Source organism: Schistocerca serialis, chromosome 6 (genome assembly GCF_023864345.2).
Source record: "Schistocerca serialis cubense isolate TAMUIC-IGC-003099 chromosome 6, iqSchSeri2.2, whole genome shotgun sequence".
Lineage (NCBI taxonomy): Eukaryota > Metazoa > Arthropoda > Insecta > Orthoptera > Acrididae > Schistocerca > Schistocerca serialis.
The window spans coordinates 696,195,174-696,220,080 of NC_064643.1; the positions used below are offsets into that span (position 1 = coordinate 696,195,174).

The 24,907-nt window shown below is 41.7% G+C and overlaps 1 protein-coding gene across 3 annotated transcripts in view; it reads right to left on the reverse strand.

The window, feature by feature from the left end:
• Window positions 1-24,907, reverse strand: part of LOC126483792 (transmembrane protein adipocyte-associated 1 homolog) — a 202,264-nt gene that overhangs the window by 100,567 nt on the left and 76,790 nt on the right. Inside the window, exons 1-3 of one of the 3 annotated variants that reach the window (XM_050106964.1) lie at window positions 23,257-23,530; window positions 22,862-23,070; window positions 21,588-21,720 (exon numbers count right to left, since the gene is read on the reverse strand). In XM_050106964.1, coding sequence (XP_049962921.1) covers window positions 21,588-21,720; window positions 22,862-23,001 — 273 coding nt within the window. In that variant the 5' untranslated portion in view covers window positions 23,002-23,070; window positions 23,257-23,530. Of the gene's footprint in view, window positions 1-21,587; window positions 21,721-22,861; window positions 23,071-23,256; window positions 23,531-24,907 lie in introns of those variants that run through there. The other 2 variants (XM_050106961.1, XM_050106963.1) reach the window with 2 other exon arrangements.

Here is a 24,907-nt window from a genome sequence, read left to right on the forward strand (position 1 = left end):
CCTAAATCAGGGTGGCCGGACACAGGATTGAACCGTCATCCTCCCAAATGCGAGTCCAGTGGGCTAGCCAGCCCAGTTCATAACTGACATTATTCACAGGAACAAAAATGTGGTTACTGTTTTTCTGCCTCAGTCAACAGATGTTAGTGAACGTCCAACAGTAACTGGCAGGTTCACAAGGCAGCTGGATGTTGTACTGGTAAAAGGTCATGCAGCAGGTAGTGTGACCCGTACCTTTACCCCCAGTCCGAATGTGTGTTTTGGCAGCCTGGAATAGGTGACACCTGACCAATGTCACCACGGGAAGCATTGGGGCTCCCATACCGTGGAGTAATTTTACTGCTGGTAGAATGACTTCACTGTTCGCTTTAGGATGCCACTATGTGCCACATGTCCAAGTCTTAGTTATACACACTCCCACTAGTATTGCTCAGACAGCACAGTGTACCAAACAATGACTGTCAGGTATGCGCAGCAGAGCTCGTATATGGTGAGCCACTATGGCTGCTGAGAGAGTTCTCACTACCATCCTGTACAACACCTCAATTCATAATGGACCTCTGGAATAGAACAACCAACTCTGCCTCGCACCACAACAAATGAGCCACATATACTTCCACGACTTTATCACAATGAAACAAGTCTTCTTGCACTGAAACCTGGCACGTAAAACTTTGGAGCTGCCTGACTAATGCAGCTATGCAGTTGCAGAATGAGGGGATAGGAAAGAGACTTTCTGGTTAAAAGAGGAAAAGAAAGTCTTGTCCATCAATCAATGTAATATTGTGTACCTGATTGCCTATGTCGTCACTCAACCACTGGACACCACCCCACAGGGCCGCGTGCTATCCCAAAACTCAGCAATTCAACTGCCTGCTGCCAAACCCAAGACATGAGAGCAGCACAACACCAAAAGTCAAGAGAATAGAGCACAACTGTAATGCTGCAATGCAGATGTAGTGCTGCGAATTGTCTTTGGTTAGAAAATTATCAGTCTTTAATGAAAGTAAGGGAAAGTAGCACTGAAGCATCACAGGGCATTCCACTAACAGCAACAGGTCAGCAGATGTGTGTGTGGCAACCGGTGGGTTAAAATAACAGACATTCCAGTACATTGTGCAGAAAGAAAAGTCTAGCTCTGTTATAAACAGTGCTGTACAGCTGCAACCCTTTAGCAAGTGGGGCAGTGTCACTACACCAGGGCAAATATCTCTTTTTGGCAACATGACTATGCACTGGGTTTTAGTGAAACAAATGGGCACTTGAGGCGTACAAATATGTCTGGATTTTAAGGCAGGGATTCCTTGTCATAAGCCAGCAGTACCACCATGACACCAGTGCAGCATCAGGCAGCTTGATGACTGGCTCAACCAGCTGCAGCCATGGGTTTGAGTCAGGGCTGCACTTGATGTCTGCAATCAGTCTTTCACAGGACTTGGCTTCTCAGCCATGGCTGTGCCTGCTGACTGATGACGAGTTCCTAGCGGGACTGTAATACAATGCCAGCTGTCGGCCAACTACTGTCCGAGGGCTGCAAGTCATACTGCATGCATAGCCGTCTTCGCATTCCGTTGCAGTGAAGTGAGGGTTCGCTGAGACTACATGATGCCGACAGAAGAAGCACATATCAGCCTCCTTATGTCACCACTGTGGCTGCATACGAAGTAGAGGGGCCATCTCCCATGTGGGGCGCCACCTTGTCGCAACATAAGGTGCTGCTGATGTCGGTGCCTACGTGAGGTATCACCCAGCAGCATCAGGCAGAAGCTGCCACCTGTTCATCAGCCCCAGCCATGGTCAGAGGGAGAGGAGTGCCTTGTCTTCCTTTGCCATGTACCAAGATCAGGATTAATCAAGTTCTTTGTAATTGTTAACAGTACCTGCTCTGAGCCCCACGGCCGGTCACCGCCAGCCAGAGCTCACCATCTGCAGCATCGTCGATAGGACTGACTGCGGACCTTTGGTACAGAGCCGAGTGAAGGGTCTGAATCAGAGGCTGAGACGGTTCTGTGACCGTGTGGGCTGCGGATTCCTCAACTTGCGCCATAGGGTGGTGGGATTTCGGGTTCCGCTGGATAGGTCAGGAGTCCACTACACGCAACAAGCGGCTACATGGGTAGCAGGGGTTGTGTGGCGTGGGCTGGGCAGTTTTTTAGGTTAGATGGCCTTGGGCAAGTACAGAAAGGGCAACAGCCTCAACGGGTGCGGGGCAAAGTCAGGACATGCGGGGACCAAGCAGCAATCGGTATTGTAATTGTAAACTGTTGAAGCTGCGTTGGTAAAGTACTGGAACTTCAAGCGCTGATAGAAAGCACCAAAGCTGAAATCGTTATAGGTACAGAAAGCTGGCTGAAGCCAGAGATAAATTCTGCCGAAATTTTTACAAAGGTACAGACGGTGTTTAGAAAGGATAGATCGCTTGCAACCGGTGGTGGAGTGTTCGTCGCTGTTAGTAGTAGTTTATCCTGTAGTGAAGTAGAAGTGGACAGTTCCTGTGAATTATTATGGGTGGAGGTTACACTCAACAACCGAGCTAGGTTAATAATTGGCTCCTTTTACCGACCTCCCGACTCAGCAGCATTAGTGGCAGAGCAACTGAGAGAAAATTTGGAATACATTTCACATAAATTTTCTCAGCATGTTATAGTCTTAGGTGGAGATTTCAATTTACCAGATATAGATTGGGACACTCAGATGTTTAGGACAGGTGGTAGGGACAGAGCATCGAGTGACATTATACTGAGTGCACTATCCGAAAATTACCTCGAGCAATTAAACAGAGAACTGACTCGTGGAGATAACATCTTGGACCTACTGATAACAAACAGACCCGAACTTTTCGACTCTGTATGTGCAGAACAGGGAATCAGTGATCATAAGGCCGTTGCAGCATCCCTAAATATGGAAGTTAATAGGAATATAAAAAAAGGGAGGAAGGTTTATCTGTTTAGCAAGAGTAATAGAAGGCAGATTTCAGACTACCTAACAGATCAAAATGAAAATTTCTGTTCCGACACTGACAATGTTGAGTGTTTATGGAAAAAGTTCAAGGCAATCGTAAAATGCGTTTTAGACAGGTACGTGCCGAGAAACTGTGAGGGACGGGAAAAACCCACCATGGTACAACAACAAAGTTAGGAAACTACTGCGAAAGCAAAGATAGCTTCACTCCAAGTTTAAACGCAGTCAAAACCTCTCAGACAAACAGAAGCTAAACGATGTCAAAGTTAGCGTAAGGAGGGCTATGCGTCAAGCGTTCAGTGAATTCGAAAGTAAAATTCTATGTACTGACTTGACAGAAAATCCTCGGAAGTTCTGGTCTTACGTTAAATCAGTAAGTGGCTCGAAACAGCATATCCAGACACTCCGGGATGATGATGGCATTGAAACAGAGGATGACACGCGTAAAGCTGAAATACTAAACACCTTTTTCCAAAGCTGTTTCACAGAGGAAGACCGCACTGCAGTTCCTTCTCTAAATCCTCGCACAAACGAAAGAATGGCTGACATCGAAATAAGTGTCCCAGGAACAGAAAAGCAACTGGAATCACTAAACAGAGGAAAGTCCACTGGACCTGACGGGATACCAATTCGGTTCTACACAGAGTACACGAAAGAACTTGCCCCCCTTCTAACAGCCGTGTACCGCAAGTCTCTAGAGGAACGGAAGGTTCCAAATGATTGGAAAAGAGCACAGGTAGTCCCAGTCTTCAAGAAGGGTCGTCGAGCAGATGCGCAAAACTATAGACCTATATCTCCAACGTCGATCTGTTGTAGAATTTTAGAACATGTTTTTTGCTCGAGTATCATGTCGTTTTTGGAAACCCAGAATCTGCTATGTAGGAATCAACATGGATTCCAGAAACAGCGATCGTGTGAGACCCAACTCGCTTTATTTGTTCATGAGACCCAGAAAATATTAGATACAGGCTCCAAGGTAGATGCTATTTTTCTTGACTTCCGGAGGGCATTCGATACAGTTCCGCACTGTCGCCTGATAAACAAAGTAAGAGCCTATGGAATATCAGACCAGCTGTGTGGCTGGATTGAAGAGTTTTTAGCAAACAGAACACAGCATGTTGTTATCAATGGAGAGACGTCTACAGACGTTAAAGTAACCTCTGGCGTGCCACAGGGGAGTGTTATGGGACCATTGCTTTTCACAATATATATAAATGACCTAGTAGATAGTGTCGGAAGTTCCACGCGGCTTTTCGCGGATGATGCTGTAGTATACAGAGAAGTTGCAGCATTAGAAAATTGTAGCGAAATGCAGGAAGATCTGCAGCGGATAGGCACTTGGTGCAGGGAGTGGCAACTGACCCTTAACATAGACAAATGTAATGTATTGTGAATACATAGAAAGAAGGATCCTTTATTGTATGATTATATGATAGCGGAACAAACACTGGTAGCAGTTACTTCTGTAAAATATCTGGGAGTATGCATGCGGAACGATTTGAAGTGGAATGATCATATAAAATTAATTGTTGGTAAGGCGGGTACCAGGTTGAGATTCATTGGCAGAGTCCTTAGAAAATGTAGTTCATCAACAAAGGAGGTGGCTTACAAAACACTCGTTTTACCTATACTTGAGCATTGCTCATCAGTGTGGGATCTGTACCAGATCGGGTTGACGGAGGAGATAGAGAAGATCCAAAGAAGAGCGGCGCGTTTCGTCACAGGGTTATTTGGTAACCGTGATAGCGTTACGGAGATGTTTAACAAACTCAAGTGGCAGACTGCAAGAGAGGCGCTCTGCATCGCGGTGTAGCTTGCTCGCCAGGTTTCGAGAGGGTGTGTTTCTGGATGAGGTATCGAATATATTGCTTCCCTCTACTTATACCTCCTGAGGAGATCACGAATGTAAAATTAGAGAGATTAGAGCGCGCACGGAGGCTTTCAGACAGTCGTTCTTCCCGCGAACCATACGCGACGAACAGGAAAGGGAGGTAATGACAGTGGCACGTAAAGTGTCCTCCGCCACACACTGTTGGGGGGCTTGCGGAGTATAAATGTAGATGTAGAATTTGCTAGGGCACTCATTCCCTGTACTGAATCTCTAGCAGTGAATTGCTTTCATGTAATTCTTTTGGCCACACAGTGTGGGGAGTCCGCTCATGATGAGACCAAAGAAGTAGACTGGCTACCTGTTCTACCTGTTTGGTATTGCTATTTCTCTGTGTTTGTCTGACTTGTGAGTTACAAAAATGAGTAAGGTCGAGGCACAGTCAAAGCAAGGACACAAGGTGTTGCCAGTGAGGTGGTTTTGTAATCGTTAGTAAATCAGGTGGCTCAGTAAGGAGTGGATAAAGTGGTTGCAAATGATGTATTGGCAGAGAAGGATCAGAAAATAGAATTACTGAGTCGTGCTATTGCTAACCTTGTTTCTCCCTTCTCTGGCAGGGCATCTGAGGATGCGATAGCATTCGTGGAAGATCTCAAGCCATTAGCTAACTTAGAGGGTTGGCTGGATAAGCAGTTATTGCAGATTATGAGGTTACATTTGACAGGGAAAGAGGAGTTGTTCTTAAGGCAAACTGGTGTGTTATGTAATGTCAAGACTATTGACCAACTGAGTCATGGGTTGGAATGATGGTACAGGAAGCAGAATAGTGTGCAGGTTTTTTGGGAGCAGTTGGGTATTGTGTCCAGAAGATAGAATGAGGCAGTAGAGGACTTCGCGGACAGAATTACAAGGTTGAATGTTCACATCTGACTTATCGCAGAATGACAATGTGAAGAAAGTGGTGTTGCACAAGGCTAGCAGTGAGCACTCTATGCTTTTCTGTAGGGTTTCGCACCAGAGATGTCCAATAGGGTATTTATGGGGGCACCTGAACATCTCCACACTGAAATTAAGTTAGCATTGGAATATGAGGAAACTGAGATCTACAGGGGTGAGGTATTGAAGACATGTATTTGCATCAAATATAAAGTATTTTAATTGTAGACAAACAGATCATATGCAGAGCTACCAGCAAAGGAGTGAAGAGGTCAACAGGGATAGCCAGTGATTTAATGGGAATGGTAGCAGGGGGGATGTAAGTAACCAACAGGGATATTAAGGTAGTAATACAGGTGGTCCAGAGAGAACAAAGGATCCATTAATCTTAGAGAACCGCAGGACCACTGACACGAGTTTACAGTAAAAATAAACCAACGGGGAAAAAATTTTGCAACATCAGAAAATAACTGATGTAGAGCAATGTAATTTCAGGAATACATTTGTCTAGATGGCTAAGTTACAGCTCTTTGACATTTGATAAAACCCACATCAAATAAAACCCACATCAAACAATAAAGCAAATCTTAATACATTTGCAGTCTCAGAAAAAAATAGGGTGCATGCAATGACCAACAATACCTCAACATGTTTAAAACTACAGATAGTAGTGGTGAATTCTACAATGCATCGTTGGACATTATGGATATTTTAAGGAAGGAAGCTTATGAGTTATCGATGGATGTTAATGGAGTTAATTATGATAGAGTTTGCAGTGTTTTGGTGCAAATAAGTGAGGATTTGTTTAAGAGAGATAAAATTTTAAGGTGTATGGTTAAGCGTGAGAATGTAGCAGCTACTGATACTGTTAATTTGGAGGAAGCAAACAGTATATTTGATGCTTACAAGTATGATGAAATGATGGGTTTTGAGGGTGATTTAAATCCTACAGATGTGCTGGAGATGTATCAGGAGAATCCAGGAGTGAATAATGAAATAGAGGGTTGTTCTGAAATTATAATTTGTACCATAAATATGGAAGAAAAAGAAAGACATTGAAACTTATCATCTGAAGTCACAATGGTTAGAGAGAGGTGAAATTAAAAACATGCAACCTGTAAGTCAACTGATCAATGTTAATGACGAAAGAAAGTGTGAATATATCAAAACTAAAAATGGTGTTCCAGTGGTTGTCAAAAATTTTGTATACGAACAAAAGAGTGACAGTGAACAAGGAAAGAGGGCTTTAATTTGAGCAATTCAAAAAATGTAGGAAAGTGACATACAGGATATTCACAATGGCAGGATCAATGTAGGCAGTAAGAGTCACAATGCTACGGCGTGTGTAAATAAGTGTACTTCATGTGATGTTTTTAAGAATTTTGGCAGCTATTTCTGTTTGGTGTGAAAGGTAAACTTGGTGAATTTAAGTTGTATGTACAATGTAAGGTGGCATAACTTGGTGCACGATTTTTGATGTGCAGAGGTCGGCAAGACAATTTCATTATTTACATAAAAGAAGAATATAAATTGTTCTGTACGTAAGATTTGAGGGGAAAATTAAGGGGCTATTTATTTGTGTTACTTGTATTTTGGATGGGTTTTTCAGGTAATATGTATAGTTTATTTGTAATTAATGTCTGCACAAAACTTGGTGCGCAGAGATCATCAGACCTCACTAAAATTTTAATTGTGGGTGCGAGTAAAACAATTAGTTGCATGCCAAGTTTGAGGTGGTTTTTGATGGTATATTAGTTGGTTAATTCTATGATGTATGTTATTTTGGAAGGGTTTTGAAAAGATGTCTACGTAAATGGTTGGCGACAAATTCATAATATGTTTTAGAGAAAAACTCTGGTGATAGGTGGTATTTTACTGTAGATATAAGTAAACACTGCTGAATGCATGATGCAGTTATCTGCTGACTTCAAATGATGTGGGCAATTGTGGCACAGGGTAGTATTAGTTTTAAAGTTTCTAATCAGATGTGATAAAATTTTAGAGAAATGATAAAATGTTATTTGATTTATTGTGTTGAACAAATATTTCCTAGCACAAAAGATGTGTTTTATAGTGGGAACATGGAGAGTGTTTGAAACGTCAATGATTCCACTGAGAAGGGTGTTCAGTGCCTGATCTATAGGGATCTCTAACTCTTATGATTACTGTTAATTAGTTGTGTGTTTATTTGTACATTTAATTAATGTGCCAAAATTTTATAATTTGTTTTACATTAGAAAATTTATGATAATAGGACATGTCCTAGAAGGTACGTGCTGTTTCATACACCACCACAAAGATTATTACTCTTACACACAAGTACAGTATTCCATTTATTATGTTACATACTTACTTATTATGGTATGTATGTCGAATGTGATGGTACTTAATGTGCCAAATTAGTGGGCTAATGTGCCAAATTAAGTGAGAGTGTGTTTTACGTTACGAGAATGCAGGCGAGTTACTCGTCCACCTAGGGCTGTTATCAAGGAGAGCTGAATTTGCTTGCTTGGCTGGGTACGAGCTGACGGAACAAGGTCATCATGTGACCACCTCGCGCTCGCGCGCGCGCACGCGCACACACGCGCACGCACACACACCTGTGGGGCAGTAGACATAGTTCTACTTTACCACACTTATCCCTAAAATAGCATGTGTTCACGACAGTGGAATTACGAGTGTGTCTAGAATCTACCCCGAAATTCTTGAGGCACTACACCCTCTTGGTAGCGCCACACGGCCATCTCGAGCCCAGCGTTCTTGTGAGTGTATATTGTCAAGGCCACATTCATGCCAAGTCTTTCTTTCTTTCTTTCTGCTCACACCCTATTACTTGACCTCACTAACTGTGGTGTTGATAATGGCATCTTTGTCACTTTAAAGGCATTCCTGACTGTCACCACCTCACCACATCCCATCTCATGCACTCATGCCACTGGTGTGAAACTGAAAGAGTTATAATCTTTCAGATGCACAAACATGCCTACCAACTTTCATTTATGTGGCGCAACTCCTTGGTGTTGCATTCCTCCCCCCCCCCCCCCCCCCCCTTGGAGCTCTGATGCAACAGGAAGTATTCCACTACTAATGTGATTTTCACTCTGCAGCGGAGTGGAAGGCAGGAGACGAGGTACTGGCAGAAGTAAAGCTGTGAGGACAGGGCGTGAGTCGTGCTTGGGTAGCTCAGTCGGTAGAGCACTTGCCCGCGAAAGGCAGAGGTCCGGAGTTCGAGTCTCGGTCTGGCACACAGTTTCAATCTGCCAGGAAGTTTCAATCTAAAAGTGATTAAAACCAAGCAAAATAGGAAGTAGGATCTGGGATCCCCCAGACCTAGCATATGGTGGGACATATGCTTCACAACCACCCTGGCTGTGCTCCAGAGGCAGATCAAAACCTTATAACTAAGAATAAAAAACATTTTCACAGAGAAAACTAAGAACCCGTTCAACCATCCATGAATCATACAGAAGTCCGTTCTTATCATGAAGGGCCAAAAGAACGGTGCATTCCTCCTAGATATGAGCTATTGTCTCACAATGTGGGGGTGGCTCATTACACAAAAGAAATTATCGATTAACCTCATATGATCAACGCGGAGATGATGCAGAACTGTGGATTCTTTCTGTGAGAAGTGGAAGGATGAGTACCATGTTGCAATTGTCACTTCAAACTGTGGAGAATTTATCAAATAGGTCAGCAGTGCACCAGACGTCATTGCATTTCAGAGGAAGCAGAGATCTCATATGCACCCGCAAATCCAGAACTGGGTTTTATAAAAGGAATGGGGGGTGAGTAAGTGCTCATCTAGCCATGTCATTGGCCAGTTCATTCCCACAGTACCCCACACGATTTGGGACCCACAGAAAGACAATTGAGCAGGCAGCATCATTAAGCTCAGTGAGAAGATAATGAATAGTGGAGACCAAAAGTTGGAAGAATAGCATCACTCAATAGCCTGGAGAATGCTTACTGAGTCAGTACATATTAAAACATGGTCAGCAGTGACTTGTTTAATAAAATGGAGGGCTCTGCTAATGGCTTTCAGTTCAGCCATACACACCCACATGTTCCTGGCAGCAAACGGTGTTTCACACCAGCAGATATAAAAGCATGCCCCGTCTGATTCACAGTTTTAGAGCCATCGGTGTAAAAGACAGTAGTACCCTGGAAATCTTAAAGGACTGTATGTAACAGACACAGAAAGGTCACAAGAGGAGGAGGAGGAGGAGGAGGAGGAGGAAGGGGGGGGGGGGGGGCAACTGAGACTTTAAGATCTAGGAAGATGCCAGATCTAATCTGAAGCCTGGGTACAACCCAAGGAGAAATACATGAGGCAACAGCGAGAGCACAAGCCAGGGAGGGGAGATTGAGATCCTGGCAGAAGGAAGCAAGGTGCAATCCAATTGGTAGCCCCAAAAAACCACTTGTTCATAAATGGAAAGGGATATTTTGGATGATCAAGGAATTGTCAAATGACAATTGCATAGGAGATCAAGAGCTGGTACCATCAAATCTGAAGGGGAAATATCACTGCTTTGGCAAGGAGACTGTCTATAGCACTAGTTTGAAAGCCACTGGTGGCCAGACACACATCAAGATGGTGGAGTGGGTCTTTTAAAGCTGAAGGAGCTGCCAAGCCACAAACCTGGCAACAGAAGTCCAGTTAGATGAAACCGGGGCATGGTAAATAATAGGGATAACAATAGCATGACCTATGCCCCAAGACATGTGGGCTAAGAAGAAGAGAGTTAAGCTTCTGCATGCAGCTAGTCTTCAGGTGACAAATATGAGGCAGCCAGGCTAGGTCAGGAAGTCGAAGAAATGAGACTGCGCTACAACATACAGGTGCTGGTACAAAAGTAGTCCCAGGTCAGGATGGGTCTTGGTATGATGGCAGAAATGCATGAACTGAATTTTTGTTTAGAGAGAACTGACAAGCACAGGAAAGTAGCCATGCAGAGGCCCGCCAGGTGGCACCTTGGAGTTGATGATCAGCAGAGGCTACCAAGTGGGAGTTGTACCAAATGCAAAAATTGTGAACATACAACCCAGAGGTGACCAGCACCCTAACGGAGTTCACTGATCCATGAATGGTGATGAGGAAAAGAGTGATACTCGATACAGAGCCTTGTGAGATGCTGTTCTCTTGGACCCATGAGGAGCTAAGTGAAGTGCTGACAAACATAGAACAACCAGTGGGATGAAAACTGATGAATAAAAGTCGGCAGTGTGTCTTGGAAGCCCCAGTCATGGAGGGAGAGTGAAATGTGATGACACCAAGCTATGTCATATGCCTTATGCAGGTCAAAAAGAACTGCGACAAAGTGTTGGCATTTAGAAAAATCCTGCCTGATTACTGTTCCCAACCTAAGCACATCGTCAGTTGTGGATTGCCCTTCCTGAAACAACACTGACGGGGAAAAAGGCCCCAAAATTTGAGAAACCAGCATAATCTGTGAGTAACCGTCCTTTCAAGCAACTTTTACAGTACTTTAATTGGGCTAATTAGCTGATAACTATCTAGAGACCTTCTTGCCTGGATTAAGACTGCATCAACTATGCTATCTCACCACTGCAAGGGGAAGTCATCCTGGAGCCAAAGGTACTTGAAGACCCTGAAGAGACGTTGCATTCGGGGAACATTCAGTTGTTGGACCATCTGACAGAGAACTGAACCACAGCCTGGGGCTGTGTCGTAGACTGAGCCTGAAGTAGTTCCCAGTCAGTGAGGAGCTCATTATAGGATTCTGTTTGGTGGGGAGTTACACATAAGGGGAAGTCTTCGATTTGTCACTTTTGTAGTACAAAGGTATCTTGATAGGAAGAAGACACTGATACAGTCACAAAATGAGTTCTGAATCGATACAAAGATCAGACCCGGAACAGCTGTTACATGATGAAGGCCCCCACCCGAAATGAAGAGGCACATTTCAAACAGGGATGAGACATACCACTCCCAGCATTTCTTCTTACTGCGTTTGATTAAACAGCGAGCCTTAGCAAGAATTCGCTTGAAAATGGTGAGGTTGGTCGGCAAAGGATGTCATTTGAATTGCTGCAGGGCTCATCCATGATCCTGAATACCTACTGCAAAGGCTTGATGGGGAGAGGAATCCCAAGAGGGTGCCCTATTATGAATAGACATCAAAGAAGGATGCTTCTCTGCCTGGATGTGACAAGTGGCTCCTGAAGAACCTACTGCAGGAACCACAGGAGAGGAGGTTGGTGGGCGATCTCTTTGGGGAAGGGGAACATTAAGGTAGGGGTGGCGGCTGCAATGGTCATGTTAGCATGACTGATCGTCATACCCATGAATGAAGGCATTCTTATCTCTTGCGTGCCTTAGCATATGACAGTCAACAGAATTGTATTCCTGGATCCTCTGTTCTTTCTTGTGTGCCGGTTGGTGGTCTGCCACAGCAATTTGAACTCCTGCTGTAATGACTTTTAGCACCCACACCCAAACCTCCAGATGTCAGACACACAGATCAGTACCAAGCATTTGTCAATAGAGTATCACTCAAAACACCAATTTAGTTCGTGCTGTGTGCTGTCATCCAATGGATGTGTAAATGGTAATTAAAAATAACACCAGAACTATGGAGTCTACCCAAACTATACTTGTGAGCACTGAATGTAAAGATCTCTGGTAGATGAATTGCTTCAGCATCAGATTGTTGTACCAAAGTCATGAGTTCGAAACCCACTGATGGTTATTTTTTTTTTAAACAGATTATGCGTGAATATTGTGGAAAACATTTTTCTGCCACGTAAAAGTACGTTTCAGAGTTTACAGCAACGTTATTTTGGCAGTCTGCTTTCGCTTCGTTATTTGAAAGTAGCAAACCTGTAGAGTACATTTGTACAGATGGGTGTGGTGGTGTTATCCACACAAACATATGCTATAGGTTTGCTACTTTCAACTAATGACACTAAAGCAGACAGCCAAAAGACTATCGCTACAAACTCCAAAATGTCTTTTACGTGGCAGAAAAATGTTCTCCCGTATAACAATTTCACGTGTAACCTGTTAAATCACCATCTGTGAGTTTTGAACTCGAGACCTTTAGCACAACAATCTGACACTAGCAACTCATTTACCAGAGATCTTCTTATTCAGAGCTTCCAGATATGGTTTGCCTATACTGTGTACTTCTAGTGTTACTTTTAATTACCATTTATGCATATTCTACTGGATAACAGCACAAAGTACAAATTAAATCGGTGTTTTTCTTGATACTCTATTAACACACGAAGTCTAGTACCGAACTGAGTGTCTTACATCTGGAGGTTTGGGTGTCAATGCTGAGGGTGCCACTCTGTGCCAGCAGACAATGGCAAGGAGTGGCCTGTGTACCAAGGAGGGGAAATAACGTTTGGGCATCTGGGAGAGGGCATTTCCGACCAGTGGACAAGCCCAAGAACCTACGTTGACATGGTGGCAGAGTGTGCATTGTGGACTATGATTTCTGAGTCACACGGAGACTTGTCGTTGTGACTGACTGTTCATCAATGTTACCCAGTTCTAACACATCATTGCAGAAATGTGTCTGTTCTGTTCTAGGTGTTTCATTATCATAAGTATGTTCGCCAAAGTTTTGTAGTTGCTGATGGCTCGTTATTACGAGTTGAAGATCAGCCTACATGGCTTTAGGTTCTTTTTTTTGTGATGTTTGTCATTGTGAAGCTTATCTGAAGCACTGGCTGCTGATATTTTGATGCTGCTTGTTTTCTGGCGCGTAAGGTTACTTTATGTAGAGATCATTGGGGGCAGCCTCTCAATTGCACTGTTGATTACAGCTGAGTGATATGGTATGCCATAAGGGCACTTCCTGATAGGTCAAAGTGATCTGTTGGCTAAAAGCATTTTATGGTGATTGTTCAGACTATGTATAGTTTTCTGTGTTTGTGTGCTCCTGAGCAATCGATGACAGATGGGAAATTGAATTCTGTTCCTGCATGAGTGTTTCAACATCTACGTTTTATTGCTAGTTGGGAGATGCTTGCTTGCTTTCTTGCTTGCTTGTAGTAAGCATTGGCTTCCTTGTAAGAAGAGGACACTATTCGGCCAGGCAGTCAAGTGATGGTGAATGAAGTAAATCACCGAAACAATGTGTATGCCTGCTGCCTTTTATTATTTTAAGTGGTTGGTTCATTGCTGTAGTGAAAGATCGGCAGTTGACTCCAAGCGTGCCATGAGAAACACTCTTGGTTGTATTGACTGATAACGTGAACTGTGACAGTACAGAACCAAGTGAGTTTTCAGAGGCAGTACCAACTGCGTTATTTGTTGTTTCTCTTCTATCACGTGAATGGTTTTTAAAGCAAATGCTGCTGGCGTGCGTAGTGATGTTGTATTAATGTGTACTATGATGGCCTTGTGTTTTTGTATGAATGATGAGGAAAATGGTGTTTTGTTACCCACATGGTTTTAAGGCACAGAATGGTTTTGCTACACTCAACCATAACTGCACGAGTAAATGCTGCAGTTAAGTGCTGATGTACACCTTGCCAACCTGTGATAACTGTTCACCACCCGGTGTGTATCTTAATTAAGGATTAGTAAGTCAGTGATAAGTTGCTAAATCCTGCCCAGTATTCAGATCAACAGTAAATGTGAAGCTGCCGACAATGAAAATTGTGCATGTTTTGTGTCTAGGACCATTCAAGGGTGTGCCAGAGGCAATTCCACAAGAGGTATAGGTAAAAGTGAGGAGACAGATGAAAAGAAGAAGCAGAATGATGAGCAACATGAGAGAGAGGGTCAGAAATCTCAGGCTCGTTGTGCATTAAGGCCGAAGAATTCATATATGGTATGACTTTTGTGTATACTATAGGGTATTAACATTGTTATATGGTTGTGTTAGGGTAGGTTTTATTGTAAGGGTATTTAGACATGCTGTTCTGAGACAGCAGGTGTCTTTGGGGAAATGAGGTGAGATCAGTCCCTGTCCTCAGGTTTCTGTACAGGGGAAAGGCTAAAAAAGGATGCTAGTTTTGATGGTGCTGTATCTCTTCACTGGAGATGGAGTGAGGACGCTGCAGGATCATCAGTTGGATGGAGGAGTTGTGTTTTCTGAGCAACCAGAGGTGGTGTTATCCAGCCATGTGTGTTCATTAGGTTTAGTGGTTAAAGTGTGGGAGTTGCAGAATGAAATTAAGAGGTTGAAAGAAGTGTTTACTGGAATACAGCAATTAGCTGTTAGTAGGGAGTGTAAGACTGGTCTCTGAGGAGTTCTGAAATTTGCTTGAAGCGTATGGATGATTAAATGAGGAGACACAGAAGTAATCTGAGTGGTTCCACACAAATCCACGAGAGTATAAACATGGACAGATGATGGTGTGGAATATTAAAGAATATCTTTAAGATGGGAAACTTGAGTAATGCAAGCAAGCGAAACGGCAGAGACTGGAAGGTGGTTAGCAGAGGCAAGTGAATTACCTGTGGAGTGGCAGATCATGAAGTTGGAGAGTGGCATGCTAAACAACACATGCATGCTCCAGAAACTGACTAAGGAACTTTGGGATTATGCCAGGGCCTCGGTTAGCATTCTGACTTGAGATTTGGAAGCAGTACAAGCTTGAATACAGGTACTGGATGCAAGACTAGCCTTAACAAGGCTATTTCACTTCCTGGGTGATACTATTTGGGAAACTAGGGTGGAGTTAACTATCTACAAGTGGTCATCCACGAAGTGCTACGTGGGCAGTTAAGTCCCAGCTTGCTGTAACTCTAACAGTATTTGAGAGGATTGAGAAAGATGCAAGAATTGCCACAATTATAGCTACTAGTGGAGTGGAGCAGCCAAAGCTTGCCACTCTTCTAGCATGGTGCAATGATGGGTATAACAACAGAGTATGTATAGGTGAAAGTACAGGTAATCGGCAAGCATGTAGTGTTCAGGTTTTACATCATATATGCTTGTCCAGTGAAGTTAGCAGAAACTGGAAAATTTGTGCAAATAGCAGAAGAAGGGATGCTGTTACTAGCAGAAGATGGGGATCAACATGTGATGATGACCAAGGGTGAGCTCCAGCAACGCCATAGTGGGGTAGTGATCATATTTCAAACTTGAAAAATTTTGGGAAGTAGGAGAACATGCAGCATGCAACTCTTCAGGGGTAAAATAAGAGGGATATACTTGCAAAAAATATGTGACAGAACCGGAACCATATTTTCAGAAGGCAGATTTACACTGGATATACTTCTTTTACAATTATGTAGTGGTGGGTATTAGTTGTTATAACCAGTGGAAACTAACGAGGGTGAGATGTTTGGAATTATGAGACCGTGTGTGATGTTCTGGGACCCACATTTCATTTTCCAGCTACTATGACAGGAGTTACATCTATACCGTCCAAATGAACCTCTAGAGATGCAGCAAACTAAACCTTACATTCCTTAACAACACCTGGGAACTTAGCCTGGACCGCTCACTAAGTCAAATGGTAGCAGCCCAGGAGGATCACTGCAGACCTATTGTTGCAGCATGTGGAACAGTTCTGGTATGGTAGGCGTCAAGTAACTGAGCGTCACAATTCCCAATGCCAAGTGAGTTATTTTGCTCTGCCTCGCTCTCATGTATTTAAACGACAAACCATGGCAATCCAAGATCCTACCACTGGCGAGAGGTGATAGATTTATGGAGTCAGGGATGAATGCAGTAATTAGCACAGTAGTTACTCTTCAATCTGTACATCGAGGAAGCAATGATGGAAATAAAAGAAAGGTTCAGGAGTGGAATTAAAATACAAGGTGAAAGGATATCAATGATACGATTCGCTGATGACATTGCTATCCTGAGTGAAAGTGAAGAAGAATTAAATGATCTGCTGAACGAAATGAACAGTCTAATGAGTACACAGTACGGTTTGAGAGTAAATCGGAGAAAGACGAAGGTAATGAGAAGTAGTAGAAATGAGAACAGCGAGAAACTTAACATCAGGATTGATGGTCACAAAGTCAATGAAGTTAAGGAATTATGCTATCTAGGCAGTAAAATAACCAATGACAGACAGAGAAAGGAGGACATCAAAAGCAGACTCGCTATGGCAAAAAAGGCATTTCTGGCCAAGAGAAGTCTACTAATATCGAATACCGGCCTTAATTTGAAGAAGAAATTTCTGAGGATGTACGTCTGGAGTACAGCATTGTATGGTAGTGAAACATGGACTGTGGGAAAACTGGAACAGAAGAGAATCGAAGCATTTGAGATGTGGTGCTATAGACTAATGTTGAAAATTAGGTGGACTGATAAGTTAAGGAATGAGGAGGTTCTACACAGAATCGGAGAGGAAAGGAATATGTGGAAAACACTAATAAGGAGAAGGGACGGGATGATAGGACATCTGCTAAGACATGAGGGAATGACTTCCATGGTACTAGAGGGAGCTGTAGAGGGCAAAAACTGTAGAGGAAGACAGAGATTGGAATACGTCAAGCAAATAATTGAGGATGTAGGTTGCAAGTGCTACTCTGAGATGAAGAGGTTAGCACAGGAAAGGAATTCGTGGCAGGCCGCATCAAACCAGTCAGTAGACTGATGACAAAAAAAGTTAAAAATTGCCCCTTTTATGTATTGGCTATATGGATTGAGGGCAGAAGTAATTACAACAGAGTTCAGAGCTGGGGTAAGACCCAAGAGACAAAGTCTCCTACATAGGCAGTCACAGTAGTGTCACAACAGTGATTAGTCAGAAAATGACTAGCCTTCATCAAAAGTAAGGAAAAGCAGCATGAAAGCACCATATGATATTGCGTTAACTGCTGCAGGTCAGTAGCTGCAAGTGTGCCTACAACCACCCACCCACCCGCCCACACACACACACACACACACACACACACACACACACACACACACACACACCAGTGGATCACACAGCAAGGAAAGGCTTTTTCCATTATATGCGATTTCCTTCTGGCAGCGCACGATCAGGCTCATTTTGTTTTGGCCGATCCCTTGTAAATGTGACTATTTTTCAGTACATTAGTGAGAAACTATTAACTTTAAACATATATATATATGTGTGTGTGTTTAATTACTGGTCATACTGACAATATTTTTATATAATCATTTACAGACACATTTAGCTGAAATTTTATGCAAGATATGCATTTTTGCATAGGCTGCAACTGTCGAATTCCACCCTCCTTAATGAGCAGCAGCCATCTACAAGGGAACCTCCACCACTACATTTGTCCCCCTCCTGCCGCGCCACTTGCACAGCCAGGAACCAATTTATTTTTTGTGTACTGTAATGGGTGCATTCCTTTGATTGTACCCAACAGCAGTAGCTTCTCATATTAGGCACATACATTTGATATACTGTATAAAAACCTAGCTGGTTCATCAATACAGTCAGACTACGGAACACATTTCATAAAAAATCGTCACATGGCGAGTCCATAAAAATGCAAGCTGGGGACCTTCTTGCAAGAGTATTAAGCTTTGCATGTAAGGATTATAATGGGGAAGGCAAACGGTCGACTTCGGTTTATTGGGAGAGTTTTAGGACAGTGTGGTTCACCTGTAAAGGAGATCGCATGTAGAACACTAGTGCAACCCAATCTTGAATACTGTTCGAGTATTTGGGATCCCCAACTGGGAAGACACTGAAGCAATTCAGAAGTGGGCTGCTAGATTTGTTGTCGGTATGTTTCATCAACACGCAAGTATTACAGAGATGCTTCAGGAACTCAAACTGGAATTTCTGGAGGGAAGGTGATGGTCTTTCCAAAGAATGCTACTGAGAAAATTTATAGAATCAGCATGTGAAGTTGGGTGCAAAATATCTTACTGCTGCCAACATTCATTTTGCGTAATGACCGTGAAGATAAGGTATGAGAAATTACGGCTCACATGGAGGAATGTAGACAATCGCTTTTCCTTGCTCTATTTGTCAGTGGAACTGGAAGGGAAACTGATCAGCAGTGGTTCAACACACGCTCCACCATGCACTATGTGGTCGCTTGTGGATTATGCATGTAGATGCAGATGACTTTCCCTTGTGCAGAGATGCAAATGGCTGGTATTTACTAACAACAACTTCTTGTCCCTCTGCTCACACTAAAATGTCATGGTTTTCTGGCTCAACTGAAAAATCACAGACTAAGAGAATTGTACATTGAGTTCTCTGTAGGCTGCTTTCACTGCTACAGCAACTTGTTTCCTTAAGAGTTCAATGTTAACTAATACCCACTAGTATTGTCAAAATGCTGAGGGAGACCTTTTATGTACTGGACAACTTTCTTTCCTGGGTAATAAGAGATATCACTCATAGTCCACTAAGTGGCTTGGAGCAGGTGATAAATTCTTCTCTCAATGACTTATCTCCTTCAATACACCTTCAGGATTACATGTAGCTCAGCAATAAATTTTGTGGGAGATCTGCTCTCAAAAAACAGTAACGAAAGACAATGGAATTGCAACACAAGTTACCTTGCTTTGAACTATTGGCACTTATTTTAATAAAACTGTGATGCTTATTTATTTATTTTACTTTCTACATATACAGTCACACTTCGTGACTCACTGTTAAGTGCACATACTTCCTATTCTACCATTAAATGCTCCTGTGTGTGTTTTAATTAGTCTAAGCTTTCCTTCAGGTTCCCTAAAGAAATGATTCGGGGTGGGGGGCTGAAACAGTTACAGACTCCCACCACTTAAAATTCTTTCTCAAAACTTTCTGATTAGACTTTTGGGGATAATTGACATCTATGTAAATTCAGGTTTCCTGGTCTTTCTGCGACACACACCTGAGAGTAATGCAAACCTGTGACCATTCATGGTGTCCATCTCTGACCATTCATGCTGTCTGTCTCTGCACAAGTTAAAATTTCCCATTAGTCTGATTTAGTACGAGTTCTGCACACTTGAGCAATATTCTGGGATGGGTCACAAGTATTTGTAGGCAGTGTCCTTTGTAGACTGATGCAATTTCCCCAAATCCTGCTAACGAACAGTTGATACATTTAGGTATTAGGAAAATTTTACATTTATTAACACTTAAAACTAGTTTCTAATCTTTACACCACACTGAAATCTTGTCAAGATCCAAGTGAATATCCGTGCAGCCTTTTTCAGACTGTAATGCATTACAGATACCTGCTTCATCTTCAAAATGATCGAGGTTACTACCATATTCCAAGTCATCAACCTGAAGTACTAACAGTAAGAGTCCTCACATACTTTCCTGGGGCACATCTGAAGTTCATTCTGTTTCTACCAATGGCTCTTCGTGCAAGATAATGTACTGCATTCTCCCTACCTAGAATGCCTGAATTCCACCACTAATTTTGGGACCAATCGTGCTACACTTCTTGTAGAGAGGGACCAATCCTGCTACACTTCTTGTAGAGAGGTGTGATCAGTTCCTTCTTCCAACTATTGGGTAGTTACCTGTTCGAGTGACCTACAGTGTTTTATGTTTACAATAGGGTTAATTCAGCTACAAATTCTGCACATAATCTGACAGATATAACCGGGCCCTAAGGCCTTGTTCAGTTCAAGAGATTTCTCCTGTTTCTCAAAATAAGTGACAGATATTAATGCATTCATCTTTGCAACAATTCGAGAATTTAACTAACATAACTTTACAATCTACCTTTGTAGAATTTCTGCTTTTGCTGCGTAGCGAATAATTTCAGCTTCTTTATCAACCATGAATGTCAAAATACTAACTAAGGTGCCTCTAAAACTTTAAAATGTGACAAAATTTCTTTTGTTTTTACGAGAGGTCCTTTAATTTTGTCATGTAGTCTGAGGAATTACATACTGCCCTTTTTACAACCAAATCAATTTCATCTACCCCCTCTATCCATAGTTTTAGGCTCTGTATGCCATTTGCACAATAGTTTATGTTTATACGTTACTTACTGAGACTTTCTCCTCTGTCACTTCTCTCGCTTTCAGTCTGATAAGTGAATTATCCTTTCAACATATCCTTATTTTCCTCATCTCATCCATCTTTACTTCAAATACCATGTTTTAAATGGGACTGGCACAAAACTTTTTGCTGTATTATTTCTGGTTTCCTACTTTTGCCTCCCTTTCTCTTCATGGCAAGTAGGTTCCTCTTAACAATCTGAGTGATGACCCCCCCCCCCCCTTTTTAAGCAAATGTACTCTTTCACTGATAATTAAGTTTGTTTCTCATTAGCATGAATTCTTGCAGTTTTACATAACCCAATCTCTGTTTAATACCCTCGACTTTTTGGCGGGCGCTGATAACCTCGTTGTTGTGCGCCCTAAAACACTATTGACTTTTTGGGATTTACTCTCTTCCTGTTGTGGTCAGCAGTGTTGAGACTGGTCATTCATTGGAAATACAAATACACTGGTGTAGCTCAGAGGAGAATTTTTCACGTTACCCCTCATCCTTGAGGCATTTCCATGCACAGTTATCTAAGGGGAGGGGAGCTGGCTAATGTGTGTGTATTCATTTAACCTGCCTGTACTATGGATGCAATGGCAAGGACGCTTGGCATTCCGCACATTCAAACATTTATTATTAGACATGGCAGCTTGCAGGTGTGTGTGTGTGTGTGTGTGTGTGTGTGTGTGTATCACAGATGCTAAAATTGTTAACACCTGAACATATGCAGTTTCTAATATGGTCTGTTGAGAGGTTCAGTGAGATGCAGCAAAGCAAGACAAAACCAATCTCAATTCTTAGTCCCATCACCTACTGACACAGAGACAGATTCATTGGTAGGTGGGTGAAAATTACTTTTGGTAGTAGTAAATCCATACATTTGTTCTAACTCCTTACTGGCTCGCACCTGTAGCAATGGCACTCTACATGCTGATTTATCACAACTGTAGCCTACACAGTTTTTAGAAAGGTACATGATACTTACCAGTCCATAAAACGCAAGAAAAATTGGACTGCTTGTTGCCCGAAGTTTCAGACGAGCTCTATTGAAACGGAATGTCAGGAACACAAGGAAAATAAAATTTGGCATCAAGATGATGACATCCCAAATTCGTACTCTGAAAATAGCAGAAGTATGTATTTGAATAAAAGGGTTTTGTTTCCCATTTTCTCACACAAACTGACAAAGTCTACACAATAATAATAAAAACTGGGTTCTTTACGGCAATTAAATCAAATTTCGGACAAACAAGCCACTATTATAGCTGAAATTATATCATCCATATAAAATTATAATTTTTTAAATAACTGGTTAATTTTGAATTTTACCTGGCCATAATACAATAAACAATGCAACCATAACAGTACCACAGAATATATCAATGAAGGTCTTTTACCTTAAGATGGCAGCTGTCTTTAACACATTGACTGCAATACAACACTGAAATTACATTACAAAGCTTTTCTTTCCCAAGTACGATGTAGGCTTGTTAACAAAGGACAGTTTCAGTCATCTCATTCCATTGCTCACGTGGCAGTTATAATGGATAAACAAAAGAACTGTAGAACATGAAAGCCTGCACTTTTAATGTGGTACAATGAGCCATATTTTTGTCTGTAGGTGAATATTGATTGAAACTGAACAAATTTTAAGCCACATAAAATCAACAGCATATGTCTCAGAAGGAGAAAACTACTTAGTAATTGTGATGATGATGATATGATACCATAATTATTAGGAGGATTAACACTGGCGAATAACGGGGCCTGACAGGCAAACATTATTTGTTTGTGTTGTTACAAGGAAAAAAGTTAGGCCTAAACCTGCCACATGTATTTTCCTTGTTCACTGGAATGTTTCGCTGATGTTTGCAGAAACTAGAAAAGATGACACTACTATGTCATAGTAAACTACAGATGACATTCAAGGATGTGAAATGGTCAAAAGTTCACAGGAGATAGTATAATCCACACGCTTGTGAAATCAAATAAGAAGGCAAAGTGCTGAATCACGTCATACACATACATAAGAGTTCAAAAAATACAACAGTATGAGTAGTGAACACTGAATTGCTGTAAAAATTCTTCCGAAGTATACTAGCAAAGATTTGGCTGACGCGTTTTTGTATGACAATGTAGACGTTATATAACTTAACAGATGCGTTACATTTAACATTAGGTTTCTTTGTACACAAACGATTGGTGTTCCACCTCGCAGGTTGGGCATGAAATGTAATAATGAATATGCATTGTTATTACCTTGAGTTTGCGATTTCGTAGTACAGTACTAGCTTACAAATATGTTCTTCCTGAATCGGTTCTGAAGGCGTTGTCGCATTTGGCTCCCATGTAGAAGACATCATGGTAATATATCCCACGAGTTCTCGGTTGAACAACATACGAGTGGATTCTCATCGAGTTCTGATCGCGTCCTGGCCCTAAATATTGCCATCAGCGATCGAATGATACTGTAAAACACAAAACAATATCCATTTCTTCTATTAAATTCCTCACAAACCACGGGCAACAAAACACTTCCAGTTCAAAGTTCGAGAACTATTTGCGTCACATTATCAACACCTAAACAAATATTACACACGTATCAAACGACTTTTGGGGAAAACCTATTACTGGGGATGGCAGAAATTGCTTACTACTCTCAAGTCTTCCTCCAGCTAAGTGACACATGAGGAGCTCGCAGTAATACCCGACACAACTTCAGCATTTGCAACTTATCCTCCAGATAACATGCTTTGGGCACCCATGCGTGAAACCTCACATTTCCACAAACGTCAAACTTTTCGGTATTCTCCGCCAGTCCATGCCAACGATGTTATTATCAAACTTGTGCAATAATAAACCCACTGTGTACAGTTGTTTTGCCCTAAATCAAAGTTGGTATTAGTACAAGTACCAATAAAAATTGCAAACCATCGGCATACAGTGGACAAGTCGACAAACAATTTAAGCATTACCAGGATAGATGTCAAACTACAAATATTAGGACACTTTTTCCTAAATTTTGGACACACACAAAAAATCGTCTTCAGAAATAATTACAAGTGAATCGGAAAACAACATTTCATATCTACTTTGCATCACTAGGAAATTATAAAGAAATTTATAAAATTTCCTCCACGAAAATCCCTACCTTAAACAACTTTTGTTTCAGATACCAGCACACATGTTGATGACAGTCTGTTTCTTACTATTTTCTTAAAACGCATAATCTTTTGATTTTGAATATGTGCCAATTAACGAAACAATTGATTATTTAGAAATCATATTCAGTATATTATTGCATCTGAATAGGGACAACAAATACCAAAGATATGAGACAGCCTTCTTGATAATAATAAGAACAATAATAATAATAATAATTCAGTATATTTCTTTCTTTATTGCTTATTTAGCCTGAACAGATTAGGGTCCTAAGGACCTCTCTTGAATCTGATCAGGGACAACACAAACCAAAGATATTACAAAACGTTCTCAAAAATAATAATAATAAAAAAGTAATAATAATAGACCTAATAATGATAATAATACCAATAACTTATACTAATGACAATAATAACTACAGTAAAGGGCATTTAGAATTAGCTTAGCACATTTGAAGCCACTGCAGTATCATATGTGTAAATTGTGCAATATTGTGATTACTTGGGTCAGTAAACTACAATACAATACAATCTTCAGTATTATCAGAATTGGAATGGACAAAGGAAGTGAAGAAGATTGAAATGACAGAGACAGTGGCTGATTAGGAAAGAACAATATGTAAATAGATAACTCTGCTGACAAGGGGTAGGAAGATGTTCTGGAGCAGGGTGACTGACGAGAATGAGCTGCACATAATGTAGATAAGATGGGTAATGTGATAGAAAGTTGACCATTAGCTGTCTTTTGAAGATAGGAAGGAATTTAATTTCTCAGACTTTTGGGGTGTTGTTTGGTTATCAGTGTACTGACTGGTTTGATGCGGCCCGCCACGAATTCCTCTCCTGTGCTAACCTCTTCATCTCAGAGTAGCACTTGCAACCTACGTCCTCAATTATTTGCTTGAAGTATTCCAATCTCTGTCATCCTCTACAGTTTTTGCCCTCTACAGCTCCCTCTAGTACCATGGAAGTCATTCCCTCATGTCTTAGCAGATGTCCTATCATCCTGTCCCTTCTCCTTATCAGTGTTTTCCACATATTCCTCTCTTCTCCGATTCTGCGTAGAACCTCCTCATTCCTTACCTTATCAGTCCACCTAATTTTCAACATTAGTCTATAGCACCACATCTCAAATGCTTCGATT